Consider the following 21,446-nt stretch of genomic DNA (forward strand, 5'->3'; position numbering starts at 1 on the left):
CATAATTTACATAGTCATCTGTAATTTACTTTACATACCTTTGTAGGTCAACTAGTCATGTAAGGGTATCTAGCTCCTTAATAGCAGAGAAATCTGCAACAGGACTTGATCCTATGATGTTCTAAAAACAAAAAGTTTACATTTATACATTATTACTATAAAATTATATATGGCAAAGCATTTAAAATGTTTAAAAGCACTACATGCATATAGGGTATTACATTTTTTATGGTATTACTAACAATTTTAACTCATTTAAGAACACCACATCTAGTGCAATTTTAAACACACACACAATTATATACTAAGACATTTTCCCTTAAATTCTCTAACCTATTGTTCTATATTATATCTTCACTTCAGATCCCAATGCCTTTGTCATTTGATCCTAGCCTGTCCAGTACCTTGCAATACAACAGATATCAGATTTATATTTTTAAAATCTTTTTAAAAAAATATATTTTATTGATTTTTCACAGAGAGGAAGGGAGAGGGATAGAGAGTTAGAAACATCGATGAGAGAGAAACATCGATCAGCTGCCCCCTGCATACCCCTCACTGGGGATATGCCTGCAACCAAGTTACATGCCCCTGACTGGAATCGAACCTGGGACCCTTGAGTCTGCAGGCTGACACTCTATCCACTGAGCCAAACTGGTTAGGGCTAAAATGTTTTTAAAAATAGATTTTTAAAATAGATTTTTATTGATTTCAGAAATGAAGGGAGAGAGAAAGAGAGAGAGAGAAATATCAATGATGAGAGAGAATCATTGATCAGCTGCCCCCTGCATACCCCCTACTGGGGATTGAGCCCAGAACCTGGGCATGTGCCCTTGACCAGAAATGAACCCAGGACCCTTCAGTCTACAGGCGGATGCTCTATCCACTGAACCAAACCGGCTAGGGCAGATATCAGATTTATAAAGTACTTCCTCCCCTAAAGTATATGTTTCTTGTGGAGATGAATGCTGATTTATCTGTAATTGTATCATCTGGCACAGAGTTAGTGCACAAATTTTTATTGAGTATTAAAATTATAATGGTGGTAATTTTATTTAATTCAACAAATACTTGCTTTTGTTAAATACTTTAGTGTCTACCTTAATTAAAGTAAAACATACTGCTCAGGCATGTTCCATAGTAAATATTAAACTATCTTCATATAAGACAGCCTTTACATATGGTTCTCTTTCAATAATGAAGGTGTCAAAATTGGTCTGTGAATGGTACTTGCAGTTAGAAAATCTAGTTGGATTTATTTTTGGCTCTGCTATGATCTTCACTGTAAAATAGAGAAGTAATTTCTGCCCTGCCCACCTTAAAAATTAAATGAAATAAATATTACATGTGAAGTCACTCTATAAACTTTATATTTTATAAATGTAAGCTATTCTTATAATTAACTTCATCAATAGAAGCTGTTCTTAAAAGATGGATGGCCTCCCAATGAGCTGCTTCCACCTTGGCTCAATCTTCTTTGTGAAATGATTTCCACACCTCTTCCATCACTCTAACTCAAAAAGAGTGACTCACATGTGATAGTCATTCACTGCTAAAAATACCATCAAATAAGAAGAGTGAGACGAACAATTTTAACCTCAAACAAGTTAGAAGGTGAAACCACAGATGACTACAGAGGAAGATTAGTGTACTGTAGTTGGTACACAGTTTGTGTCACTCCTCAATTGCTGACACAAAAATTAAACTCCCATACTACAGCAATAAAATGACATACAACTAGGAGGCATGGAGAAAGTCCAGCTAACAGTATATGAAGTATAAGGGCATATAAAGAAAAATGTAACATGTCCCCTTCTTTCAATATATTTTCTCTCACCCTGTTTTGTACAATACACAAAAATTCCACTTTGGTGATTTTAAGTAGATTAGAGAGCTTAGGGAAGGCAAGTAAAATGCACACAAGGACCAAGTGACGACCTGGGACAAAAGCATGCTGTTTAGGTATTTTCTCTGCATCAACTTTGCTGCATAAAAAACCTCTAACTTCAAAATGTATCTTGTAAACCAAAAACTGCAATGCTAAAAAGACATAAAGTAAAGCTCTAACCTTGAGAGAGTAAAGAAACTGACAGTACAAGAAAGGCAAAAAGTAGAGTGCTGCAGAATGGAAAACATAGTCCGAACTAGAAAAAATACAGAAAGGAAAGCAACATTCGTAAAAGGATTAGTCACAGCTGCAAAAAAAAAAAAAAAATGCAATTCTAAAAAAATAATCAGATTATTAAGAGAAGAGAGATTATTTGAAAGACAAAAACAAATGTGAGTTTTAATTTTTAAGGTTAAAAATTTTGGTTAATAGATAAGAAACAGTGACAAAATCCCATTTTGATGACATAAACAGATGGGGTGTCTATGCTCCAGTGAATGGACTTCAAACAAATCTGTTACATTAAAAACTCTGTAGAGCAGATACAACTTGAAGTGTTTACTAATGTTATAGAGACTTCAATGAACAACATAATTTGCTTCAGCAAATTCTGTCATATCTGTAATTTGTGTTGGTGAGAGATTAAGTGGGTATAAAATGAAGGCAGCAAGGGGAAAAAAAACGTCTATATAAGGAAAAGAAAGGGTGAAACAAATAATCATTCCAGAACTGAGGTAGTTATAGCAGAGGGCATCAGTACAGATTTGTAACCTTTATCTTTATAAGTGGCATCATTTTTAGCCTTCTCCACAACTTAGGGAACCCACGTCCTACATCATATGAAATGTCCAAAAATTCATAAAATATTCCCCCAAAAAAACTCACAAAGCAGATAATCAAATACTTATTTTATTTAAAAATAAGAATAAAAACTCTGAGAACCAACTTTTGTACCTGGTGGCTATACATTTCCATTTAGATGACTTAGAAAATACCCAATTTTGACTTTAATGAGATTTGTTTAAATGAGATTTTTCAACCTACATGACAAAATTAATGCAAAATCAAAATATTCTACTGACATTTTAAAGAATACTTTCCTCATACCACACATTTAACAACTATAACTACAGCAATGGCTACTTTATAGGTCACAGGAAATTTGCAGATTCAGAGCATGTATTTTTAACAGCAAATCCTTTTAAAGCTCTGTTAAGGCCAATATATTGTAAATGCACTATACTTGGAGGGTTTATAGATGAGAGAAAAACCAAGACACAACATGGCTAAACAATGTAGTTTTGAAAGTTTCTATTGCTGGCCAGAAAACAAAACAGCAAAACCTGTTCCTAGCTGTACAGGTATGAAACTCGGCTGCATGCTCAGGAACAGAGGGTCATCTATATGGTAAAACCACAGATTTCTCCTCAATATAATGTTTTTTCTAGTTTTTTAATTTAAATTTAAAACTGATGTCAAGCAATTATAATCTCCTTGATTTTGTTTTCAAAATTATATTGTTTTGTAAGAGTAAATCATCAAATGAAACCCAATAATTTAATTCTTATGGATTTCATTTAAATTTTATACCCTATTCATAAAAATTAATCCACAGATCCAGGAGGGGAAAAATAAGACATTTTTCCAATTTTGAGACTGAAAAATGTGGTTGCCATATGTGTGATGAATGATGGGGTAAATGAGAGGCAGCCCAAGGATATCATACATGCATTCAGCATATCTATAGTCACAAACTAAACCACAAACAGTATACTCCTCTGCTCCTAGCCAGATATATTTCTCTACCATTCTGTCCAAATCGAGTTTGTCATCTGACATAGCTTCTGTTCCTTTCTGTTAACGCATTCAGGTTTTCTTCTAAGTTGTCTTACCTTTTGTAAATTGGCCCTGTCTGATGGTGGAATCATCTCAGGAGTAAGAATATGAGGAGGATCAATGCCCTTTATTAACTTCTGATTGATTAAGTGAAAAGCCAAGGCAAACTGATCCTTTGAAAGCTTCCCACAGTCCTTCGTGTCACATAATGCCCTGTACAAATAAACAAAATGAACAGTATATAAATGCCACAACTACCACTCTAAAAGTCTAATGTGACTATTTAAAAATGATTAGTTGAATTAAAAAAGGTCATACTAATTTGTGGCTTGCCCAAAACTCACTCAAACGTTAGAAGCAAGAGAACAAAACAGATAGACAGAGACACAGAGACAGACAGAATGTTGGCCCTGGTGCTGAGCAAAGGCCTCTAATCTGGGTTTATTTTGTACTTTTTCTTACCAATTTCCACAACCACTACTGAGTAAGAGTTGTAGTGGACCAAAGAATCTCAACATTGTCTACTCCCAATACTTCAACATTAAAAGATATAAAAATGAAACCTAAGTTTCAACAAAATTGGTTCACTAGTGGTATTAGAATGATTCTAAAACAAGCAAAAACTTCTATGTCAGCTTGCTTCCTGCAACTCGGAGTAGGAGGATATAAGGATCACCAAGTTAAAGCAGAAACAACAGCTGCAAATGGAGATCACATGTGAAGAAAGGCAGCAATCTGGAAAGCTTTACAAAATCACTTCAAGAGAAACAGCAAATGTTTTATTCTATTTTCTTTTTTTTAAAGCTTAGCTTTCTGAAGTCCTGATCTGTTTGATTCATTGAAAACTAATTTGACCGAACAAAAAGACTACCGGTTATAGCAGTAGTTCTCAACCTTCCTAATGCCGTGACCCTTTAATACAGTTCCTCATGTTGTGGTGACCCCCAACCATAAAATTATTTTCATTGCTACTTCATAACTGTAATTTTGCTACTGTTATGAATCGTAATGTAAATATCTAATATGCAGGATGTATTTTCATTGTTACAAATTGAACATAATTAAAGCATAGTGATTAATCACAAAAACAATATGTAATTATATATGTGTTTTCCGATGGTCTTAGGCGACCCCTGTGAAAGGGTCGTTCGACCCCCAAAGGGGTCGCGACCCACAGGTTGAGAACCGCTGGGTTATAGGTTACAGTGTCAAAGAAACATTGAATTTCAGCTTTTGTACTTATTTATTCTTGTGATCTTAGCCAAATTTTTAACCTCTCCGAGCCTTAATTTCTTCATCTCTAAAGTGGAGATAACATCCATCTTGCAAGATTACTATGAGAATTAAAGTCGAAGTACATAAAAAGTGTGGGCATAATGCCACACCCATAACAGCTGCCATTTTACTGAGCATTGTGCCTAGCCTAGGCACTCAAAAGTGGCAGCTATTATTAGTTATGCATATAATTTTCCCCAGTATTGGGTTCTTGTTCCTTTTAAAGCAGAACTACTGTCCTCCTTTGTTCGACCCTTTGGTGCATGGGCCAATGCTCTAACCACTAAGCACACCAGCCAGGGCAAGGCTTGTCTTTTTTAAGGACCAAGTATGTAATTCCAATGTGAAGGTATAAAAGTATACATATGCCCTACAGAATTGTGCAGATATGTCTTAAAGACACTTTAAATTTCAAATTTTGTATTCTCCCTTAAAAATTTAAGTTTGGCCCTAGCCGGTTTGGCTCAGTGGATAGAGCCTTGGCCTGTGGACCGAAGGGTCCTGGATTCGATTCCAGTCAAGGGCACATGACAGAGTTTCGGGTTCCATCCCGAGTGGGGGTCGTGCAGGAGGTAGCAGATTGGTGGTTCTCTCTCATCATTGATGTTTCTATCTCTCTCCCTCTTCCTTCCTCTCTGAAATTAATAAAAATATTTTTTTTTAAATTTAAGTTTGCCTTAGTTGGTTTGGCTCAGTGGATAAAGCGTCGGCCTGTAGACTGAGGGGTCTCAGGTTTGATTCTGGCCAGCATGCCTGGGTTGCGGGCTCAATCCCCAGTAGGGGGCATGCAGGAGGCAGCCGATTAATGAATTTCATCATTGATGTTTTTCTCTCTCTCTCTCTTCCCCTTCCTCTCTGAAATCAATAAAAAGTATTTTAAAAAATTTAAGTTTAATTGATATATATTGATATATAGATAGATAGATGATAGATGATAGATAGATAGATAGATAGATAGATGCTGCATTTTAACATTCTAATAACAATTATCTGACACTGTCAATCTTATAAAATGTCAGGTAACCCATTCTCCAGCTTTTGTCCATCATCCAGAAGAAATCCTCAGTTTTTCTATAAGGAATTCCGAAACAAAAAATTTCCTATTGATAAATGCCTAAAAATAATAATGCACAAAACTAGATTTAATACAAACCATATTTGTTTTTAAAATCCATTTAAAAATGTTATTTATTAATTTGAGAGAGAGATAGGAAGGAAGAGGGAGGGGGAGAGAGAGAGAGAAAGATTGATTTGTTGTTCCACTTATTTATGCATTCATTGGTTGTTTCTTGTATGTGCCCTGACTGGAGATCAAATCTTCAACCTTGGCATATTGAGACAACGCTCTAACCACTTAGTTACCCAGCTAGGGTAAATCAATTTAAATAAAGTCTTACCAAATGTGGGCTAGTAAGGTAGAAGGTAAACCTGTCTTCAGAAAGATTTCACGGACTTCCAATCCAGAAACAAATCCATCCATATCTTTATCAGTTTTCAGGAAGATTTCATCATATTTAGCTTTTTCTGAAGGTGATACAACCCACTACACAAAAAAATAATTATATATATACATATACATATATAGTATTTCTACCAAAATAAAACAAACTTTGAAGTGACATCTTTTAACACATGACAGTATTTATCACAAATTCTGAGCAATTTTATTCCACTAACTACTAAGTATAGCAACAGCATATCATTTTCATCAGATCCCTGACTAAAATGTTGTGGTCAACAAAAAATTACAGAAGAAAAATATAGGTCAGCGGAACTACATTTATAGATGCCCATTTACTTTTTTCTTTTTAAGTAATGAGTAAATTCAAGCATAGTTAACTCTTGACTTATAACCAGATGAATATGGGTAAGTGGAGAGTTTGTTTAAACAAAATATTCAGATAATTCTCAATCTCCAATTTTTATAGTTTCATTCAGCATTACTAACTATATACAAATTGGCTGACTTGCATAGCCTGTCATTTTTCTTTATGCAACCTGACAAAAAGCAGGTTGGAGGGGAAAAAGGCCTTGTATAACCCAAAATTGGATAATTTGAACCCAAAGATCAAGAGTTAACTAGAGATTAAACAAATAAAAACACCTATTAACTACGCCAGGGCAAGCATTCCAGATTAGTATAGAGCAGTGGTTGGCAAACTGCGGCTCATGAGCCACATGCGGCTCTTTGGCCCCTTGAGTGTGGCTCTTCCACAAAATACCACGTGCGGCGCACACATACAGTGCAATTGAAACTTCGTGGCCCGTGCGCAGAAGTCGGTATTTTGTGGAAGAGCCAAAGAGCTGCATGTGGCTCACGAGCCGCAGTTTGCCGATCACTGGAGAGTATCTGCTACCTCTAACTTTAATTCTAGTTGATCAAGGCAAAGCCAATTAAACCTCCATATGATCTAAGTAAGGCCAAATGCAGAAGGATTACCTATTTTCTTTGGACATCACATTATTCAGATGCAATAAGAGGGAGCTCTAAATCTTGATCCCTTTGACTGCCTCTTCTATCTTCATCAAGCAATCAACTGTTAAATGCCATGCAGTTTGTTTTTTTTAAAAAAGGTTTTTTAACACTGATAAATCTATACCTGTCTTAACGGTGCTTTGGTAGGTAAAGTGCCTACAGGTGGTAAGGAGTGGTAAGATTCCTTGGCTGCTGAAGTGGGGATCAACCGCACAGAGCCTGATATACTGACCGTTTTCCTCTTTGAAGGTGGCACCAAGGCTGGAGGCAAGGACATTGGCACAGGTTCTTTCTCAAGTGCGCAGTACACCAAAAACATGGCCTTCAAAACAGATAAACCAGGGTCATACATATTAAAATAATTTACTATCATCCACCCATTGAATTGATTACTATTCAATAACAAAGCATCTTCAAACTGTCTGAAATCTTTTTAAAGAAATTAGGCTGTAAGACACACTGATAAACATGATAAAAGTATGGTGTTGGACAGTATGTATGCCAGTATGTACACTGAGTCATCTTCTGTATTAAGGGGGTAATAACTATTCCTATTTGCTTATATTTGCATTAAGATCTCTAGAAGAATAAAGAAGAAACTAAAAAAAGTGAATCATTATGGAGTAGCTATAAATGGAGCAGTTGAGGGCAACAATGGGATGGGACTGAGATATGCTCCCCACTGAATATCTCCTTATATTGTACTGATTTCTGAACCATGAGAATGTATTACCTATTAAAATTATTTTTAATTATTAAATACATGAAGCACTTGCACAAAGTGAAACAACCTACATAGCGACTGTACCAGGATATTCCTTCCACTTTGAATCCAAGGCACCTTCAATACTTTCAAAAGATGAAAATTTTCTGTAACTATCTTTAAGCATATGAAATTACTCAAAACGACTTGGAACCTCCCGAAGTATTCAAACAGCAACTGGAAGGAAGCTTTCATATTTCTTCTTGGTTTTTTCTTCCATTAAAAATAGCAATTCCCCCCCAAATAGGTTTGTTTTTAATTCTAAGTTTTGTGGAGCTTGCAAGTCAATACTCACTGAGCACCTAATACAACTCATGATTTCTGTGATTACTAATATCATTTTGCAAATGAAGAAACTCAGGCTATGATAGTAACTTGTCTAATATATTTTTAAGAAGTGATAGAGTAAGGCGCAAACCAAGATATTCTGACTACAAAGCTCTTTTTTCCAGATTTGATCAGCTTTATTAGGAGCACACATAATTTTACAATACCATGCTCTCTTCTTTGAGCAGTAAAACTAACCTTTAACCCACTGGTATCCAAATTGTAGCAGGCATCAGAACTACTTGGACAGCTTGATAAAGCACAGATTTCTGGGCCCCACTCCCAGAATTCTAGAATCAGTAAAGTCTGCAGTTGAGTCAGAGAATTTGCATTTCTAGGATGTTCCCAGGTGATTCTGATGCTGTTTACCCTGAGACCACATTTAACCATTTGATACAAACCAACAATTCTCCTCTCTCCATTCACTAGTCAAACTAAAGAATTCAATTTATTTTTTATTTTTTTCAATTTCGGTTTTAGAAACACACAAACTTTCAATCTCCCAAAGCTTGAAACTCCAGAAAGAAAACAATCTGGCTAGCAGATACTTCCAACCAAATTCACAATATGTGTACTATTGTCAGATTGACACCAAACTAAAAGAAGGGACCAACATGCACATTAAAGGTCAGCATTCCTCTTGCTGCAGATGGGAGTCATTTCCTGGAAAAGAGAACACTAGAAGCAAAAAAAGCAATGTCAGCCATCTGCTGACAATAGACAACACATTTTTTTGAAAGTTAAAAAAATACTATATTATTAATTTCATGTTGCCTTGAAAATAGTTTCTTTGACAAAAATGAAGTCAATTTTTCTACCAAATAAAACAAAAAAAGTGAACAATATACTACTGATTGTGATTTTGTTTTCTTATAACACTATACTTTATCCTAAACAAAGTCTGCCATCAAAATTAATACAGCATCAAAATAAATACAGCAACTAAATCAAATGATGCACCATACACACACACACACAAAATATGTGGCTGGTAACTAGTTTTTAAAACTAAGACGCATTTACACAGCTAGAAATAGATACTTAACCAAGAAGCATTTTACATTATGATTTCAATGTAAAAATATCAAAAAATAAACCTAAGCTTACTCCAGGATAGCAGAGAAAAGGACAAAGAGAAACTGAAACATAATAAAATCAATGTAGTGGATTTACAGAAGTCTAAAATATTCTGAACAGAAAGGTTAGTATAGCCAGAGAACATATGTAAAAACAGGTCATGATTTTAGCAACAAAAGAAACCTTAACAAATTTTTTAAAAATATTTTTATTAATTTCAGAGAGGAAGGTAGAGGAAGAGAGAGATAGAAACATCAATGATGAGAGAATCATTGATTGGCTGCCTCCTGCACGCCCCCTACTGGGGATGGAGCCTGCAACGCAGGTATGTGCCCTTGACTGGAATCGAACCCGGGACCCTTCAGTCCACAAGCCGACGCTCTATCCACTGAGCCAAACCAGCTAGGGCTAACAAATTTTTTTAAGTAGAGATTTTAAAGACCACATTCTCAAGTCATAATTTAATCAGCTAACATTATATAAAAAGAGAACAAAAACCAAACAAACACACTTAAATACTTTGAAAGTAGGAAACATTCCTAAATAGATGATCAAAAACACCTAAAAATTATGTGAAAAGGAAAATACTTTGTACCAATATATATGGAATCTAGCTAACCCTGTATTCAGGTAAAAAATGCTTTGAACATTAAAGATAAAAAATAAACAGACTTTGTACTCATCTTCAGAAAATTTTTTTTAAAGTAAACGAAAAGAAATTAGGAAGATGTAATTAAGATAAAAGTTGAGCCCTAGCCAACTTGGCTCAGTGGATAGAGAGCATCAGGCCCACGGACTGAAGGGTCCCAGGCTTGATTCCAATCAAGGGCACTTACCTTTGTTGCAGGCTCAATCCCAGCCCTGGTCAGGGCACCTGAGGGAGGCAACCAATCCATGTGTCTTTCTCACAATGATGTTTCTCTCTCTCTGTCTCTCCCTCTCCCTTCCACTCTCTCTAAAAATCAATGAAAAAGTATCCTCGGGTGAGGATTAACAAAATAAGAGAAAAGTTAAAAAGAATAAAAGTCAAAACATAATAACAGGATAAATAAATCCAAAACATATCTCTATCTAAAGATCAATAAACTAGATAAAATTCAATTAAACAAAAAAATATGAGAAAAAAATACGTAAGATTTGGAATGAAAAAGAGGTACAACCATAAACCCAGAATAGATTAAAAGAATAATACAAATAAATCTGTGGCAACAAGTTTGAAAGTCAAATAAATGGATAATTCTTTAGCAAAAAGAAAAATCTGAACAGACTAATATTCAAATAAGAAGTAAAAGGGGAATTAGAGATTCACCATTCATGAGTTCACAGAAGAATTTTATCTAACTTTTAAGGAAGAGATGAATACAACTCTATTTTAAATTAATTGTCCAATTATTAAGGATAACATGTCTTCAGAAAGATATCAAAACTTTCTCAGCATATACAAATGAAGCAACACTAAAATGTTATTCATGTCTTCCTTTAATGAAACAAATGTGAAATTTTGGGGGTATATATGAAGTGAAATTATTCCAGAGCAGAAGCAGGTACAGAGATGCTTGGTCAAGTCGGGATACAAAAGATAACATTACTCAGCATCGTTACAGTGCATCATCCAAAGTATGTATCTGTATGTACTTTGAAGTCAAATAAAATGAAGATAGCAAACACATACATTTTCTATTATCCATTTGTTTAAAAATATTTATTATCTACAAATTCTAGGTAAAAATATTCATACCAACAATATTTGGGAAATAAGTTTTCCTATAAGGATGAACTAAAGGAAAATTTTCACTTGAGAAACCATTAAGATGTTTAAGATTTTAAGAGCATTAGGTTACTTACAACTGCAAACTCATCTCTGTCAAGCATTCCATCATGGTCAATATCACTCAACTCCCAAACCTTAAAAAGAAAAGAATTGAGAAAGATAATGTTCTTTCATTTAATGTGCTACATGTAAACACCAAATACAAAAATAGAGGGAAAGTTTTGCCTAAATATTACACTTTTTTCTGAGAAATTTCAATTATGCTGATTATTTTATTATATCGCTATTATTTGCTATATTAACAATTACTGTAAAAAGAATTCACTTAAGTATTTTTAAAACAGAAATTCCCTTACAAATTTTTTTAAAACTATTTTCTTCCTTTCAAGTCATAAAACAATTATGCACATAGTATTTTAAGACAATTACAACGCTTTTTCACAAACATCATCTCAGTTAATTTATGCACAGCTCCTGTTTTAGACATGAAGCTACATGACTTACCTAGGACCATGCAACTATTATTAAGTAAAGGAATCAGTTTTCAATGTGAAGACTTCCAACTAAGTCCATTATTGTTTTCCCTACACTACAGACTTTCTAATCAACTAAAAGAAATATGTAATGAATACTGTGTAATGAATCATCAGCCAGCTAATGTCCAGGGCTTACAAAGAAAAATAAAATCTGAAAGGCCCTGGTAGATTTGGCCTAAAGTTAGAATAAATTACATAGCTTTAGACCAGCTACAAAACTATGTTAAATCCTTGAGAAGAAGATATTTAAACATTCAACAAAATCTCACTTGGGGGCAAGAAGAGAAAGTGAGCTGATGAGAGACAAGAGTGGAGATAAGTGCCTGGTCACTAAATGCCTTGAAAGGAGTTTGGACTTTATCCTGAATGCAATGGGAAGCTACTAAGAGGGTTAGTTTTATGTTAAAAAAAAAAAAAGATAACAGGATTATATTTATAGTTTAGAAATCTCACACTGGACCAAACAGTGGAGAAATGATTAGTAAGAAATAATAAAAGGCTTTTAAATTAATGTATATTGAGTAACCTATGCAACACTGATCGAATAGCACGATTGCTGGTGGTGTGTGGTTTCATTATCATCATCATTATCATTATCATCATCATCATCATCATCATTGGCATAGTAGTTAGCATTCAAAGAGTATGTGCTAAGTACTTTACATACATTATCACATTTAATCCTTACAACCCTATAAACTGAATCATACTCATTTTAAAGATTAGAAAACTGAGACATGATTTTCTAATGATTTGCCCAATGTCACACAACTAAGAAGTGGTTCAGACAGGATTAGACTCTACAGCAGCCGTGGCAAACTACGGCCCACGGCGGAATCCGGCCTGTTTGAAACGAATAAAACTAAAAAAAAAAAAAAAGAAGACCGTACCCTTTTATGTAATGATGTTTACTTTGAATTTATATTAGTTCACACAAACACTCCATCCATGCTTTTGTTCCGGCCCTCCGGTCCAGTTTAAGAACCCATTGTGGCCCTCGAGTCAAAAAGTTTGCCCACCCCTGCTCTACAGAGTAGGATTAAGCAAGGGATTAAAGGACTAGAATCTGGCTGGCATGGTTCAGTGGTTGAGTGTCCACCTATGAACCAAAAGGTGGCGGTTGATTCCTGGTCAGGGCATATGCCCTAGTTTCAGGCTTGATTCCCATTACAGGGCGTGCAGGAGGCAGCCAATAAATGATTCTCTCTCATCACTGATGTTTCTCTCTCTCTCTCTCCCTCTCCCTTCCTCTTTGAAATCAATAAAAATATATTTTAAAAATATATATATTTAAAAAAAAAGAAAAAAGGACTGGAGGTTTAATGAGAGTAGATAAGGTTTGAAATATAAAAAGAGGTGGAGAAAAATCACTATGGAAACAGCACAAGAGTGGCTGGCAATTAGGAAAGCCCAGCTGAAGTTGATGATCATGAAATTATGATGATACCGATCTTTATTAGACTTTCTCAGTAGTCCATATGCAACCACAGAGAAGATAAATAATTAGCTTCACACAAAGCTGGATTTTCATCATGCAATCAAGAAGTTAAAAAAATGGTAAAGGGAGCTAAGGATACTGACATGAAACTATGGACCATAAAAATCCAAGTTGGATGAGGAAAAAAGGAAATTCAAAAGATGGAGAAAATAAAGGAGTCGAGATTTAAAGATCTTGATGAAGTCAAAGAAGTACTATAGTAGTCTTGCAAGTATCTAGGAAAGAGATCTAGAAAGATAAGAAGTTCTAGTTAGAAAGTAGAATTTATGTTTTCAGAGATGAAATGGTTCCTTATAACAAGGCCCCCTGATATAGCTATGGAATAGGTAGCAGATGAAAATTACTGACAGTCTCTGGAAATTAAATCAAGGAATTAAGAGGTCAGAATGTACAACATAAAGAAAAAAAGACCTACTTAAGAGGCTTCTACATATAGCTAATTTCAAACACTCATAATTTATAAGAGATAACCAAATAAAGAAATAAATCGGCAATTATTTCATATATTAAGTCTGAACACAAAAAATTCTATAACACAACTTCAAAATAAGATCTGTGCATTTTTTTAACAATGAGCTATAAGCGCTCCTGGTAAATACAAAATTAAAATACATAAAAATTACATTCATAATTTAATAATATCTTACTCTTCCAAGAATATCCACAGGTAACTTAGAGTTGAGCAACACTGGTTTCACTTTATCACCAGACAGAAATCCATTTACTGGACTTAAACTATCAAAAATTGCATCATATTTGGCCTTATCTTCAGACTATAATATAAAAAAGATCACAAATTAAAACAATGGCGAAAAGGATTTCAATGCAGTTATAAAAATCAAACACTCAAAGAATAGACAGCATATTTTTAAAACTCATCATTTAAAAAACATTTTCACTTTTATCAAAATATATTATAGTAAATGATAATTTAAGTTCCTCCACCCCACTCCTTTTGTAGCTGGAACACTATCTTTGCTTTTCTGTTAGATTAGAATCACAAGATTTCAGTGATAGAAGGGCTTTGAGAAAAACACCTAGCCCAATCCTCTCACTTAAGCAGATACACAGCAAGGAAGTAACTTTTATAAAAACACACAGCTAGTTAATGACATTCCATGACTTTCTAAACATAATGTTAGTCACATTTCAAACTCAAAAACCTTTAAAAATGAAAATCACTTCCAGAGGAATAAACATCAAGTTTCCCCCCTTTTCCCCAAAGCAAGATAGCTTATCAATAACAAGAATTTTCTAAAATCCTGAAAAGTTACTTGTATCGCATAAAAACTATGTTCTTGATTCATCAAGTCCAAATCCCTATATTTTTAAAAATTAGTTAAGAGCACACTAGCATACATAGACAAACCAAAATGGTTTTCTGACAAAACTGTACATATTTTTATTGAAGGTCATTGATCTGCTATATACTAAAAGTATTTTTTAATAATGCTTTTAAAAATCTATAAGGCCCTTGCCAGATATCTCTCAGTTGGTTAGAGCATCATCCCAATACACCAAGATTGCGGCTTTGATCCCTGGTCATGGCACACACAGCAATTGATCTATTTCTCTCTCTCTCTCTCTCTCTCTCTCAAATCAATTAAAAATTATTTAAGTACATAAATTGTTTTTTTTTAATCTGAAAAGATAGCTATAACTAGTGTGATGTTTCCAAATACCTATAAAGCAAAATATCCATTTCAGAATATAATTTCTTGAAAGAATAAAGAATTATTTGTTTTATAGCTCTAAGAACAGTACTATTTAACCAGAATTTTCAAGTCAGATATAATTTCAGTAGGGTAAACTAGACATAATACCAGTGGGGTAAAAACTCATCAAATATTTTAGTTAATACAGGGTTACCATTTTTAGTTTACACTATAACAGGAATGAGATAAAACCAGTACTAATTGTCACAAAATGATTGTTAGAGCTGTAAGATCCCTCCAAAGATTTCTAGTACCAGTAATTCCTGAACAGTAAAAAATGAAAGTCTAATGAAGATTGCAACATATTATGGAAGTAGAGAAAGAGATGATGTGGAAGAAAAGCAGGAGTAAGGAGAGAACAGTTACAAAGTTTACTTACTTTTACAGCCCATGGGAGCTCAGTTGCAGAAGTTCCACTAATTAGCAAGGGACTACTGGTATCATGCTAAAAAAGAAAATACAGCATATGAAGGGCTGAAATCCTCACATCAATAAACAATGAAGAAAAGGAGGTCTTTGGCCTTAAATACATTCATACAAAATGCTGGATCTCAATAAACACATATACTCTATTTTACATTAATTCTATTAGACCATCTAAGTACAAATGAAACAAAAACTGCATAAATGACTATGGAACACTAAATAAAACTTAAGTATTACCTATTATAAACTTAAGAAACCTATTATAACTGACATAAAGATAAAGATATCTGAATGTAACAAAAAATATTTATTGCCCGGTTAACTGATGATTTCTTCCCAGCACTCTTTAAGGAAAACTGACAGGGACAAGAACCAAACTTAAGATTTATAAGTTACAATTACATGAACCTATCAATAGCATGCCCAACTAATTATAATTATTTGCTTGTAGAGACAGATAAATATATTTGAATAAATTTTATGATAATATAGTTAGGCAACAAATCCCTAAATTACCCTTCTGATTCCATGACTCTAAGCCTAAACTCAGAAGTACAGAAATTCTCAAAACTAAAGTTAAATTCATAATATTCAGACCAAATACTTCTAAAACACTGATTTTAAAAGTAAGCATGAAGAGCCACGAAACTTCTGAAAACAAGAAGTAGGGTGGTGAGGCTTAGCCCTATCAGATATGAAAACAAATTACCAAATATGATCATTAGAACAATGGGAGATCAGCATATGGATAAACAGATCAACGAACAGAAAAATCCAAAAGAAACCAAAATACAGATGGAGAATTTACCATATGATTGAGACGGCATTTCAAATCAGTTAAGGAAAAGATGATTATCAATAAACTGCATTAGATCTGTAAAGTAGCCATCTTTAAAAAACATAAATTTTAATCCATACTCATACCTTACATACCTTACATCAGGACTAATATAAATGTGAAAAAAGAAACCATAAAAAATTTTTAATCCTAATAATTCATATACATAAAAAACAATGACACCTTTATAGAAGAAAATCACCATAAACAAAGTCAAAAGACAAATGACAAACTGGGAAAAAATATTTGCAACTCATATAGACAAAGAGTTGTTTTCCTAATATATAATGAGCCTCTAGAATTCAATAAGAAAAAGACCAAAAGCCACAAAACGTAAGTGAAGACTATAAATAGGCATTTCACATAAAGGCACTGTAAATGGATGATAAGCATGAGAAAAACTATTCAACCTCATTCCATAAAACCAAAAGGACAAATGAAAACGACACTTAACATGCCATTTGTCACCTATCAAACTAACAAGAATCTAAAAGTTTGACAACAGTATGTTAGCAAAAATGCACTTAACCAATTGCTGATGGGAATGTGAACTAGTGCAACCACTATGAAGACACATTGATATTATATGGGAAAATTACAAATAAACAAACTTTTGAAACAGCAATTCCATTTCTGAGAATTTACATATATAAGTATATTTCTGCATATGCAAAATAATATATATTCAAGGTTATTATGCACTGCAGCATTTTTTTAAGTAAAAGATTAGAAACAAGCTAAAAGTCTATCAAAAGGAAGTTAAATAAATTATGGTGACTAGAAATAAAGAAATAGAATGCAGCTATAAAAAGAACGAGGAAGCTTTTATGTAATGATATGTACAATCTCCAAAACATATTAAGTTATTAAAATAAGGTACAAAATTGTGTGTACAGAATGATAAATATAAAATGAGAAAATAGGTACTATTATTTCTTTATATACACATATAATAACTCTGGAAGGACACACAAGAAACTAATAAGTAGTAGCCATTATGAAAGAAAAGTAGCTGGGTAATAGGATTTGGGGGAAATTATTTTAATACAGCAATTTAGAAAAGAAAATTTAAATTTAAAAGCATTTCTTACAAATCTTGGTGGAGGAACAGCCAGGTTCAAGTTACTCAGTGAAACCTCCAATCCATTCTGGGCACATGCCACAAGACGCAAAGCAACAAAGAATTCCTGAGAAAGAAAAAATGTGACTGTAAGAGCATTATCTACCTATTCATCAATCCATCCACCCATCCACAGACATACCTACAACTTGAAAATACAAAACAATTCACAATTACTCCAAGGTTTTTACATAGCAACAAATATAACAGCACAGTTGCTTGAATAACACTTGCTTTAAAATTGAGAAAAGATCTATGTACAAAGATGTTCCCATTATAAATAGAAATAAAGTGTTAATAAAATGGGAAAATACTTAGTGATACATAAATATAGTGGAAATTAAAAATTAGTAATCATTATCCAAAGAATATTTTATGGTGTTAAGGAATACTTTTTATCATTTAAATGAGGAAAAGGCATCTGAAAGAAAAACCCAGAAGAAAATAACTAAATGTTATCAAAAGTCATCTCTGGATTTAAGATTACAATTTTTGAAACTGGATCAATCATTCAAATGACTAAATCATTGCTATTCCAGAAGAGCTAAGGAGAATAACTGTGCAGCATCTAAAAACAATATATAACTGCTTGACTTCAAAACACTTATAAATCTCTCCCAAAGGTCCTTGTATTTTTGGCATTTGAAGTATCAATCCAAAATTTAATAAATAAATGCAAACATGCTGAAGTAACTGGTGTTCAGCTGTTTTCAGTTAAAGTCGGGTCTGGGAATAGCCACAACAACACTTGACTCCAGCTATATAACTTACAATTTGTCAATACTCTCTAGTACAGTTACTGGTACAATCTATTCTTCACTACTTTTCTCAAACCTCCTATTCTCATCTATACCCTTCTTATCTAATTCCTAACCTATTCTTAGAAACTTGCAGGTTATCTGTTGTATACAATACCTTGCCTTCAATCATAAATTTCTTTTTAAAATGCTATTTCAAGATCTCCCCTTCTCTTTTTATTCATTCCACAAGCTTCTATGTCATCGGACTTCAACTCCCACCATTAGCTACAGAAACTACTATGTCACAAATAACATCCTAGCTATCAAATGCTCTTAAAAAAAAAAAAAAAAGGCCTCCTCCTACTTGTTCTTTTGGCAGCCTGGGAAGCATGATCTTCCCTAAAGCTTTCCTCCCCTCACCAACATAGATTCATAAAGCTCTCTCAGTACTCCTCTGACCTTTCAAGTCTCTTCTGTTGAAGTCAACCTTTAAATCCTCCGACCTTTAAATGCTGGTATTCTAGGTATTCCAACATTAACTCTCTTTCTCTTCTCATTCTGTAAGAGATTCAATTACTCTTAGGTAATCTGGTCCACTCCCAAAGTATAGATGGGCTCTGAAGTGAAATAGTCCTGCAATAAATACTAGTTCTGCTACTTAAAGTTGTAAGGCCATGGGCAAGTAAAATAAAATTCTTACATAAAAGGGGGGACTAATATTAGCTACCCTGTAATTATTATGAAGAACAAAATAAAAACTATACTATAGAAAGAAAGCACCTACTGTCATTTTTGACACATAGAAACTCAATAAGTATAGGTTTCTTTTCTTTCTTTCATGTTAATTAAATAAACTATTCCCCCAATGCAAACATCAAAGTTTAACTGCAAACCCATAAATCCAGCCACCTAGATGTAACAAGGACAACTTAAACTCAACATCCAAAGTCCAGGAATATCAGTGAAGAATTTAATAAATGGTAAACTCATGAAGATAGGAACCACATCTGTATTTCCAAAGCCTGGCTCAAAACAGGTACTCAACAAATATTTGCTGACAGTGCAGACTCTGGGATTTAGTGTTCCTATGTCTCCAATGTACCAAACTGGCCCTTCTGCCCAGGAGCTCCAATGGGGACTACAATCTAGCACTGGAATTCTATATAATAAAAGCCTAATATGCTAAGTGTCTGGTCGTACAGTCGTCCACTCAACCAATCAAAGCATAATATGCTAATGATATGCTAAGGCTGCTCAACCGCTCGCTATGATGTGCACTGACAACCAGGCGCAGACAACCATTCGATCAGTTGCTATGACGTGCGCTGACCACCAAGGGGCAGACACTCCAACTGGTAGGTTAGCTTGCTGCTGGGGTCTGGCTGATCAGGACTGAGCAAGACAGGCCGGACACGCCCTGGAGCCCTTCCACTGTCCCTCCCTGGCTGGCCAACCTCCCATGTCCTTCCCTGGCCCCGACTGTGCACTGGTAGGGTCCCTCAGCCTGTCTTGTGCCCTTTCACAATATGGGACCCCTCAGGGGATGTTGGAGAGCCAGTTTCGGCCCGATCCTGCAGGCCAGACTGAGGGACCCCACTGGTGCACAAATTCGTATCAATCTATAATTTAAACAAATTCATGCACCAGGCCTCTAGTCTTAAATAAGAGACAGGGTATTCGGACCTTCTAAAAAATTTTCCATCCCTTTTCTGATCTTGATCCTGCTTCAGCAGTCCCCATGAGGGTTTGGGGGTATTAGCTTTTTTGGTAGAAGTAGAGAAGTGGGGAGAGGAGGGTATTAGCTTTGAGTAGCAGTGCTCAACCAATGTATCAGCATGTAGCAAGCTTTGAATCCAATCCTGAAGAACTCTGAAATCCATCTCCAACAATCAGAACTTCAAAGTACACTGATAGTGTCCAACACCAATAACTACTTTCACAAATTCCTGGTCTAGGATTTACGTCTAACCTGTAAACCATTTTATGGTTTATAAGTCAGTGGTAAGATCTAGACCAGAATACTCAGGTTTGATTAGCCAAGAATTTCCTTTCAAATGTATGAGGCATACCATCTAACACTTAACTAATAAAACCCATGTTTATGTATAAACCCTGTACATGTAAGAAATTCAATTAATTAAGATTCAAAGAGCAAAATCTTTCTGAATGACTGAAAAAAAAAAAAAAAACAAGCTATTTATCTGATGTGTCCTCCAAAAGTCTTATGTTAAAGCCTAACCCCCAAAGATAAAGGTATTAGGAGGTAGGGCCTTTGGAAGGTGCTTAAGCCATTAGGGGGAACCCTTATTAATGGGATTAGTGCCTTATAAAAAGGCTTCGGAGAGATCCCCAGCACCTTCTGGTATGTGCAGATACAACTAGAAGTCTGCAATCAGGAAGAAAGCCCTCACCTGACCATGTTAGCACCCTAATCTCAGAATTCCAGCCTCTAAAACAATGAGCAATAAATTTGTTTATAAATTTCTGTGGTATTTTGTTATAACAGCCCAAACAGACAAGATACTCCAGTAGAACAATGTCACCAAACTAACACTAAACTTTGGGAATTAGTTACTTTAATGCCTACTTATAAGAAATATTTTCATTGTCTTATTAGAAACCAGTGGCCCGGTGCACGAAATTCATGCACATTAAAAAGGGATTAATTAGAGGAAGTATTTTAATATTGCCATTTGCCCTTTCTCTTTAATAGAAGTGTCAGAGATGAAAGAAAATTAGTATAATGTATATGAAAATCTTCCTCCTGTCAGAGTCTGGGGCACGCCGCAGGACCCAGAGTCAAGTCCCTGCCCACCCGCGTGCACCTTGAAATCGCGCAAGACCCAGACCCGGCCGCATCCCCCACCCTTGGGCTAGATCCAGACCCGGCTGGTCCCACCCTTGTCAAGCCCCCGCCAGGCGGGGGGGGGGGGGGGGCACCCTCAAATTCCCCTGGCCCAAAAAACAGGGGAAGGGGGGGGGGCCTTTGGGGTCCCCAATAAAGGCCCGGGGGGGGGGGGGGGATGGGCCTCAGGGTCCCCCCACCCTGGCCCCGGGGGGGGGGGGCAAAACCTGGGGGCCCCCGGGCTCCACCCCCAGGGGAAGGGGGGGGCACCTTTAAGGCCCCCTTTCAAAGCCCTTCCAAGGGGGGGGGGGGGGG

The 21,446-nt window shown here is 35.1% G+C and overlaps 1 protein-coding gene across 1 annotated transcript in view; it reads right to left on the bottom strand.

The window, feature by feature from the left end:
• Nucleotides 1-21,446, bottom strand: part of EPS15 (epidermal growth factor receptor pathway substrate 15) — a 112,190-nt gene that overhangs the window by 60,277 nt on the left and 30,467 nt on the right. Inside the window, 8 exon segments of the mRNA XM_006110087.3 lie at nucleotides 39-121; nucleotides 3,781-3,937; nucleotides 6,397-6,542; nucleotides 7,708-7,797; nucleotides 11,488-11,547; nucleotides 14,095-14,220; nucleotides 15,542-15,607; nucleotides 17,518-17,613. Of these exon segments, the coding sequence (XP_006110149.1) occupies nucleotides 39-121; nucleotides 3,781-3,937; nucleotides 6,397-6,542; nucleotides 7,708-7,797; nucleotides 11,488-11,547; nucleotides 14,095-14,220; nucleotides 15,542-15,607; nucleotides 17,518-17,613 (824 nt within the window).

The sequence above is a fragment of the Myotis lucifugus genome, unplaced genomic scaffold, assembly GCF_000147115.1.
Source record: "Myotis lucifugus unplaced genomic scaffold, Myoluc2.0 scaffold_37, whole genome shotgun sequence".
Taxonomy (NCBI): domain Eukaryota; kingdom Metazoa; phylum Chordata; class Mammalia; order Chiroptera; family Vespertilionidae; genus Myotis; species Myotis lucifugus.